At 44.0% G+C, this 10,111-nt stretch overlaps 1 protein-coding gene across 1 annotated transcript; it reads right to left on the reverse strand.

Annotated features, from left to right (window-relative positions):
• Positions 1-987: 987 nt before the first annotated feature.
• On the reverse strand, positions 988-6,886 carry LOC102987130 (checkpoint protein HUS1-like; the record flags this gene model as incomplete). The annotated part of the gene is made up of 4 exons (XM_024117982.3): positions 988-1,155; positions 4,105-4,179; positions 5,202-5,309; positions 6,743-6,886. Coding segments are annotated over 4 exons (495 nt in total), but the record flags the coding sequence as incomplete, so codon positions are not given.
• Positions 6,887-10,111: the final 3,225 nt, after the last annotated feature.

Genomic DNA, 10,111 nt, shown 5'->3' on the forward strand with positions numbered 1-10,111 from the left:
ATATGATCCAGCAATCCCACTCCTGGGGGTATACCTGGACAAAACCGTAATTCGAAGATACATGCACCCCAATGTCCATTCCAGAACTATTTACAATAGCCAAGACACAGAAGCAACCTGAATGTTCATAGACAGAGGAATGGATAAAGGAGTGGTACATACATACAATGTAAAATTACTCAGCCATAAAAAAGAATGAAATAATGCCATTTGCAGCAAATGGATGGACATAGAGATTATCATACTAAGTGAAGTAAGTCAGGCAGAGAAAGACAAACATCATATGCTATCTTTATATGTAGAGATACAAATGAACTTATTTACCAAACAGAAACAGATTCACAGACTTAGAAAACAAACTTACGGTTACCAAAGGGAATAGGTGAAGGGGAGGGATAAACCAGGAGTTTGGGATTAATGTGTATAAACCAGTATATATAAAATAAATGACAAGGACCTCCTGTATAGCACAGGAAACTACACTCAGTACTCTGTAATAACCTATACGGGAAAAGAATCAGGAAAAGAATATATATATATATATATATATATATTACTGAATCACTCTGCCATACACCTGAAACTAACACAACATTGTAAGGCAAGTGTATTCCAACAATTTAAAAAAAAAAAGAAAGAAAGAAAAACTTTTTACTTTTTTAATACACACACAAAAAAAGTAGGAGAAAATGAGAAGTGTCATCTACATTTCTGACTCCACCCCAAGTGAGAAACTACAATCTTTGGGAGAAGGCACAGGAAGTGAAGAGCTGGAAGGGCTCTTGGAGACTGAGCCCAAGCCCAGGTTTTATGGATGAGGAATGAGGGAGCCCCAGGGCTCACCCTTCAGCCACTGGTGGAGGCACAGCTCCTCATGCCCAGGAGGCTCACCTGCCCACCACACTGCAGTAACAGGTGATCCAGCCCCATTATTTGTTCCCTTCCCGAGCATGAAACACAGGCACCCAAAGTTCAACCATTTTCCATCTAGAGACCTCGGTATGGTATGTCATCTGAAACAACAAAAGCAAAACATAACCCAGCAGGAAACTTACCTAATGGAGGATTTTCAAGATCTTTAAAATGAGTTGTAACACACACTAGTTCAGTTTCTATTTTCAAGTTCAATTCTCCATTTAGGTTTGCTTCAATAATCTGCAAATTGAGTATTTTACAGTGTTAAGTACAAAGTAAAAAGAAAGCGGACATCAGCTTCCAACAAACCAGGTGACAAGGTAGCCCCCCAAAACCCAGGGCACTCCTGACAGCACCAAGCCCCACATGGCATCAGCAAGAAGACAAGGCCTGAGAGCCAGGGACTCAGAAATCCCCGGAGAGCAGCCCCTCCACGTGCAGAGCGCCGTGGGAAGACCTGAGAACAGGTGGGGCTGGGGGTCCCTGCTAGCAGCTCTGACAACACAGACATTGTGTGACTCTTGCAAAATGGAGGTAGGAGAACCAGAAGAGAACATGAAGTTAGATGCTCACCACCTGCCTTATCTTTATAAATGGACCAAAACATCTATTACAACTGCCAATTCCACAAAATCAGAAATCATTCAGAATATCAGGAGAACATAACCATCTACCTAAAAAGTAAACTCAGACATTGGGAAGTGAGATTTCCAAATTCAGAAAGGCCTGGAGATGCCGTCAGGTGTCCAGGACTCCAAAAAGCTGCGGGGCCCCATGGCCGCTGTGCTTTCCGCACTCAGAGGACAGCTGGGCGTGGTGACCAACTGCCGTGGCCCCTACCGGCCACACCTCTCCCTGCCCCAACAGTGCCTGGAACTTCTCCCAAGATCAGAGGGGCCCTTTCCTTTCAAGCTCTGCCCTCCACCAACCGATAGGGTCTCTAAACTGGACAGAATCTAGAAATGAAGTTCAGAGAAAGATATAGGTACCATGACACGCTTAAGATTTGGGTCATCTGCCCAGGGCACGCTGCATTTCTTCTTTTACCGTCGGTATCTGGCCATCTCTAAAGCCTGGCAGGTCTTCGGAGAGCCCGTGTGGCAGTGTGCAAGTCAGCATTTTGCTCAGCCAACGATGCAAGACGGCCACCGAGCCGCTGCAGATGACGGCGGCTGTCTCACCGAGGAGCCATTCCAGAGGCGCAGCAAGAGGGGCAGAGGCCACGGGCGAGTGGAGCACGTGTCCACCGCAGCAACAGCATCCCTGCGTGCTCGCCAGAAACTCAGCCCGGCCCCACCGCAGACCTCCTGAACCAGAACCTGCGTTTGGTTGGAGGGGATCCCAATGCCCTAAAACCTGACGGAGACTCCTGTCAGTCCATGCCTGTTTTTCTGCTCCTACCTGAGTCGCACACGCAACCCACCCCCACTGGCCACGTCTCTCATTAAAGGAAGTAAGGTAAGGATGGCGTCTCAGCAAGGGCCGCTGGGGCGTCTGACGGGACAGGGATATTTTTAATGTGTTAAGGTCCTACTCATTTTCCCTAGTTCTCTTGCCTGTAATCTTCAGACACAGAATTCTGGTAACTCAAGTAGATCTCCTTATGCATTTGGCTACTCCAACTTTCCATATGCTTGATAACTTTCCATTTCGTATTTTACAGTGCAGTAGCCACTTCCACAAAATTCTCGCTTTTAAACACTCCAGGGAAGAGAAAAACACCTCTAATGATTTTATCTAAGCGACTTTGCTGACTCATTTCCCTTGGACCAAAAGAACAAACAATGGGATCCTTGACTTAATCGCCCTGCCTTTTCTCTCCTGGGCCTCTGGAACCTCTCTGGAGGTCCCCAGAGTATCCTCAGAGGAAGCTCCCAGCCTGACAACTGGATCAACATCAAGGCAGGCACAGCAGAACACCCATGTCTGCCCAGGACACACTGCTTCATCCAAAGCCATCGTAAATTAAAGTGAAATCTATAAAGATTAAGTCATGAAAGAAAATTACTCTCAAGCGAGCACACCTGTGGCGATAAAACAGCCCATCAACGTTTTCTAGGCTTCAGGAAACTTTTGTAATTCCAAAGATCTCTTGAAGCTAAGTTTCATTCCAGGTCCATGCGCAAACACCTATTACCCACGTGCTGACTGGCAATCCCACAGTGGGTGGCTGTCACGCAGAGACAGTTAAGACAATTTCCCTTTTCAGGAAGCTGCCACTTCAGGAGGGGTTCCCGGGTGCTAGCAGGTAACTTATGTAGTGCTGAACAGAGCAGCTCGGCAGAGGAGGGGCTTACAGCCAGTGTGGTGGGAGAAGGTCTGGGAATTCTGATGAGCAGTGAGAAGGGCTAAGTGCTTTCCAGGGGACAACGGGAGAGAAGCAGCCAAGCGTTAACGGCGGAGACGGGGCCTGGGAAGAACCCGTGCTGTGGGAATGGACAAGAGTCTAGAGGGGTCCTGCAGGGAGGGGGGAGCCGTGTGGCAGGTAACTGGCCTGCAGACACTGAAGAGCAAAGGTTTCACCAGGTGGACAGGGGTTTCTATAATGAAACATCCAGGGACACAATCGAATGAGTTTTGGGGGTGAGTGAAGAACTCAGGAGAACCCCGGGAGGCAAGGAGAATGACCCACACAATCTCCCAACACTGTCACTGTCACATACAGCGTTTCATGACATTGGCAGAAAACCTTCACAGAAGTAAACAGGAAAGTAAACATGACCCTCGACCATCAGGAAGCTGCCTACAGGAAGAGGGGTGTGCCCTGGGGGATCTCTGTCCTGGGCTCACGGAGACATCTGGCAATGATCTGATGGCCAGCATCAATGATCATAAGAAAATATGTACATTATCAGATAAAACATGTACTATGCTGCCCAGAACATATGGAAAGAAAGCCAGAACTGTTGAATATATCCTTAACATACTATTAATATAGATATGAGGGACTAGGGCAAATGCGAGTGAGGAAAGTTGAGAAGACCTAGAGCAGGGTGCTATGGGCACCTGTAAGACTGCAAGGCTCTCAACAACCAGCCAGGCCCCCACAGCCGGGGGGTGAGGGACGCCCCATGCGGACACCACATGGTGAATGGCAGGGCACCAAGCCTCCATCAGACGAGGCTCCTCCCAGGACACGCAGCCGAAACCACACACTTGGGAGCTCTTTTCCAAGAAGTTAGGACTTACAAGGTGATTGCTGATGTTTTTCATCTTCTCCACAATGCTCTTCATAGTCTTCAAGACTGGTAAATAAATACTAACCTATAAAGCAAATGAGAAAATCAGTAGTATTGAAACATTAACATAACATAGTCAAGTACTGACAGGTGCTCATTACCTATTTGCAATGTGTGTACGCTTAAAAGCTCTGGAATTTTGTTTTTAAATTGCCTGAATACAGGTCCTTCTTAAAATATAAAAAGAAAAACAATTCTACAACTTCACTCACTCATGCCTGCCTCTGGTGCCATCAGTGACCATGTCCCTGCAGGCATTCCCTGGTTCCAAGACTGCAACCCTGCAGCCAAGATGCCCTGCACATGCCCCAGGGGACTAAGACTCAGCACCGGTGGAGGCCGTCCTCCAGGGGTTCACACCCAGGCTCAAGGTCCGCCTCCTACTCTGTGCAGAAACACTGGGGGCCACTCTCTGCAGCAGCGCCCAGACTGGGTTACAGCAGTACTTGGTACGATGATGGCTTTTTCCCAGCAAAGATGTCTTCTAGTAAAAGCCAAGTAAATATTCCATTCGCTGTATTTTCACGGTCTCTTCTTCAATAAATCGTGAGCAAGAGTTTGACCCTTGGGCATCATCTTTATTTCCAGTGACTCTGGGACTCCTGTCAGAACTAAAGCAGGCTCTCCTTTTGGCTCTTACACACACCCTGGACATCACTCCTTACGAGACAAAGGAAAAAACCATGTTCTGTGAAACCCAAGCTGGTGCCTAGGACCATTAGTTACTCCTGATAAATGCGATGGTCCTCCAAGATACTACCTTAGTTTTACTTAAGCGTTATTATTGGGCAAGACTTTCTCTCTCCTAACTGTAAAGAATGTGGCATTTCTATTATGTAAAATGCTACTTTAGGATGTTTTATGTAAACAACTAAAGACAAATATTGCAATTTTTTTTTCCTGGAGTGTCCTTTAAAAATGACTATCTCTTTTCAGGCACTATACAACTTTCAAATAAAACCTACGGCAAGACTTTATCTAAAGTCAGAGAATTCAAATCACACCATTTAATACGTGGTGAGTGACAGGACGCCGGGCATCACTCACGTCAGCGTCTGGGACCGTCGGTTCTTGTAAGTCCTTCCACAGTTTTCTAGGAATAACCTTTACAGGGATGTCATGTGTCACAACACGACTACTGCTTGACACGGATAACTGCCAACAGAAAAATTAAAAATTATTTGTATCTCGTCAACACTTAAAAAAAAGAAGAACTGAAAGACAAAAAAAGTTGATACGAAATCTAACTGGAATGTTCTCAATTCAACAAATATTTATGGTGTGCCTATCCAGCTTGGGGTCCTGTTAGGAGCTGGGAAGTGTGGTGAACAAGAATAAGATAAGGTTCCCTCTGTTCCAGAGGTACAGGTGGGTAAGGAAGGAAACACAAACTATACAAGCTGGGTGCCCTACATATAATCACTACAGATTTGAAGAAAGCAAAACAGTGACCGGATGAGCGTGTGAGGAGGGTCTCAGAGTGGGAAGTCAGGAAAAGCTTCTCCGAGGTGACGTTTCAGATAGGACCAGAACAGGATGAGCTGCCAGTCATGGGAAAATAGAGACGAGGGGGACAGTGTTCTCCCAGGCAGGGAGAAGAGCACATGTAAAGTCGTGAAGCACAAGCTGACTTGCTATGCAGAAGGGACCAAGAGACCGTTCTGTGTGCACAGGACACTCGTGTGCTGCTGGAAGGATAAAACTCGACCTGTCTATGTGCAGGGGCTCCTCTGATACTCCACAGACCAAAATATTCTGCACTTTAAGAAAGAAAAGCATGATATGTTACTCTCTTACTTTTCCTTAAGTAACTTTAGAACCATACCACACTTATATTGTGAAGTGAAATACAGATTAGCTCTGAGAACTGCCTGACTTCAAAGAGCTGAGAAAAAGGAAGGAAGGTTGAGGAAGAGAATGATCAAGACGGTAGAGGAGTAGGACGTGGAGCTCACCACCTCTCACAAATACATCAAAGCTACATCCACACGTGGAACGACTCTCACAGAACATCTACTGAGACCTGGTAGAAGACCTCAGGCTTCAGAAAGGGCAAGAAAACCTCCACGCAACTGGGTAGGACAAAAGAAAAAAGAGAAAAACAGAGAGGGGAATTGGGATGGGGCCTGCACCCCAGGGAGGGAGCTGTGAAAGAGGAAAGGTGCCCACACCCTGGATGTCCCCTCAGGGAGATCCTGTCCAGGCAGGGAGATCAGCCTGGACAGAGGGGGAGTTGTAGACCCTTGGAGGAGAATCCAGCAACCAGTTTACAGAAGGCAGAATGGAGAGACACCTGCACAGACGGGAGATGCCACCGCCCTGCACTGCCCAGCATGAGACACGTGTCCGCCGGGGCGGGTGGGGGCTGGGTGCTGAAGCACAGGCTTCGGAGCTCAGACCCGGGGAGAGGACTGGGGTGGGCTGCCTGAAGGGGCTGGAGTGTGGTGTGGCCATGACCAAGGGTGTACCTGGGCTCGTCAGAGAGGCAACGTGCCACTGTTGGAGGACGTGTGAAGGGAGGGGCGGGGCCGCCACAGGAGCTTCTTTCCACATGCACGCGCACTCTCGGGCAACACAACACTACCTACATGAGCTTCTGGGGCGGGCGTGAGCCACCGCCGCCGCTGAGAGTGTTGGGAGTGGGCGCCAGCTGCCACTGCCGTCACAGGCTCCAGGAGCACGTGCAAGCCGCTGCAGGCTCTGGGAAGACACACGAGCTGCTGTTGTGGGCTCTGGGTGGGCAGATGCCAGCTGCCGCCACTGCTGAGAGCTCCAGGAGGGGGCACCAGCTTCCCTCACTGTTGCGGTTCTGGGAACATGCAAAAGCCACTGCATCTGCACACTCCCTATCAAGGGGATAGTGGCCAACACGTGCTGAGGAGAGGCAAAAGGCATCCATACTAAAAGCAGCCCTCGCACCAAAAATATTAAACCTACACAAGCTACACAGAGATGCTCCCGCATATAAATAGCCTTCTAAGACCACAGTTGGTAACTGTTTCTCCTAAACTCAGGGAAAGAGAAATACAAGTAAAATGAAGAAGCAGAGGAACCACTCCCAGTTAAAAGACCAAGAGAGAATTCCCCGAAGGAACAAACAATGAAACAGACTTCTTCAGTCTAACAGAGAAAAAGTTCAAAAAGGTGGTAATGGTAATAGTGAAGGTATTAAGAAAGGCTTTTGACAGAAGAGCAGATTACTGTAAAAAAGAACTAGAGACAATAAGGAGGAGCCAAGAAAAATTACAAAATTAATTTGCCAAGATGAAAGCTGAGCTAAAGGCAATGAATAACAGAATGAATAACAAAGAACAAAGAAGTGAGATGGAAGACAGAATAATGGAAATCACTCAATCAGAACAGCAGACGGAAAGCCAAAAGAAAAAAAAAAGGAAAGCAAGATAAGAGATTTATGGGATAATATAAAGCATGCCAATCAATGCATAATATGGATTCCAGAAGGAGAAGAAAGAGAAAAGTGGATCGAAAATGTTTTGAAGAAATTATGGCTGAAAGCTTCCCAAACCTAAAGAAGGAAACATATATCCAGGTACAGGAAGCACAGAGGGTCCCAAGTAAGATGAACCCAAACCGACATACACCAAGACACAATTAAAACGGCAAAAGTTAAAGAGAGGATTCTAAAGACAGCAAGAGAAAAGCAAGGAGTTAATTACAAGGGAACCCCCATAAGGCTATCAGCTGATTTCACTATGGAAATGTTGCAGGCCAGAAGGGAGTGGCAAAATATATTCAAAGTCTTGAAAGGGAAAAAAATCTGCAGCCTAGAATACTCTACCCAGCAAGATTATAATTTAGAATAGGAGAAGAAAAAATTTCTCAGACAAGCAAAATCTAAAAGAATACAGTGATACTAAACCTATCCTAAAAGAAATATTGAAAGGTCTTCTCTAAATAGAAAAGAAGCAACAAGCTATAGGAAAGAGGGAATAACAAATGGAAAGTAAATCACTTAAGCCAATATACAAATTAAAAAGAAAAAAAAATTTTTAAGTCTATTTGTGAAAGTGATGATAACCACAACAAACTACAAAAGAATAAACATGAAGATGTAAAAGAGAACATTAAAATCATAAAACGTAGGGGAGGAGAATTAGAAAATGTAGATTTTTTAAAAATGTGTTTGAGCCTACAATGACTATCAGTCTAAAGCAAGTAGATATAGAAAGGGGTTAACATACTTGAAAAACAGGGTAACCACAAATCAACAACATATGATAAATTCACAAAAAGCAAAAAGAACAGAACACAAGCATAAAATAAAAGGAATCAAACCACAAAAAGAAAAACAAGAAGAGAAATAAAGGAACAAAGAATACAAAATCAATTGGAAAACAAGGTTTAAAATGGCAATAAATACATATTGATCAATAATTTCCTCAAATGTCAATAGACTAAGTGCTCCAATCAAAAGACAGAGTGGCCAACTGGATAAAAAAGAAGAGCCTGCAATATGCTGCCTACAAGAGACCCACTTCAGGGACTTCCCTGGCAGTCCAGTGGTTAAGGCTCTGTGCTTCAGGCTCTGTGCTTCCACTACAGGGGGCACAGGTTTGATCCCTGTTTAGGAACTAAGATCCCACACACAGCATGGCACGGTGTGGCCGAAAAAAAAAAAAAACACTAGAGACCCACTACAGGGCAAAAGAAACACAAGGATTGAAAGTGAGGGAATGGAAAAAGATATTTCATGGAAACGGAATTGACAAGAAAGTGGCAGTCACACTACTCGTATCAGACAAAATAGACTTTAAAACAAAGGCCATAAAGAAGGATAAATAAGGACAGTATATAATGATAAAAGGATCAATACAAGAGAAGGATTTTATACTCGTCAACATATATGCAAGTAATATCAGAGCACCCAAATACATAAAACAAATACTAACAAACATAAAGGAAGAAACTGACAGGAATACAATAATAGTAGGAGACTTTAACACCCGACTTGCATCAATGGACAGCTCTTTGAGACAGAAAATCAATAAGGCAACAGAGATCCTACATGATACAACAAAACAGTTAGATTTAATTGTTATTTTTGGGACATTACATTAAAAAAAAAGGAATACACATTCTTTTCAAGTGCACATGGAACATTCTTTAGGACGGACCATATATTAGGGCACAAAACAAACCTCAACAAATTTAAGAGTATAGACATTATTTCAAGCATCTTTTCTGACCACGTGGCATGAAAAGAGAAATCAACCACAGCAAAAGAAATGAGAAAAAAACAATTACATGGAGACTAAACAACATGCTACTACAAAACCAATGGGTCAATAAGGAAATCAAGAATGAAATTTAAAAATACCTTGAGACAAATGACAATGAAAACACAACCATACAAAATCTAAGGATGCAGCAAAAGCAGTTCTTGGAAGTTCATAGCAATACAGGCCTTCCTCAAAAAACAAGAAAAATCTCAAAAACAACCTAACCTACTGCCTAAAAGAATCAAAAAAAGAACAACACCTAAAGTCAGCAGAAGGAAGGAAATAATAAAGATCACAGGGGAAATAAATTAGAGATTAAAAAAATAGAAAAAATCAATAAAGCCAAGAGCTGGTTCTTTGAAAGGGTAAACAAAATTGACAAACGTCTGGACAGGATCACCAAGAAGAAAAAAGAGAGAAACCAAACAAAATAAGAAATGAAAAAGGAGAACTATCAACTGATACTGCAGAAAAAACCATAAGAGACTGCTATGAACAATTATATTTGAACAAATTGGACAACCTAGAGGAAATGGACAAGTTTCGGGAAACATACAGCCCACCAAAAGTTGAATCAAGAAGAAATTGATAATTTGAACAGACTGATCACTAGCAGTGAAATAAAATCTGTAATAATAATAAAAAATTCCCTATAAACAAAAGTCAAGGACCAGATGGCTTCACAGGCAAATTCTACCAAACATACAAAGAAGAACT

Source organism: Physeter macrocephalus, unplaced genomic scaffold (genome assembly GCF_002837175.3).
Source record: "Physeter macrocephalus isolate SW-GA unplaced genomic scaffold, ASM283717v5 random_2838, whole genome shotgun sequence".
Lineage (NCBI taxonomy): Eukaryota > Metazoa > Chordata > Mammalia > Artiodactyla > Physeteridae > Physeter > Physeter macrocephalus.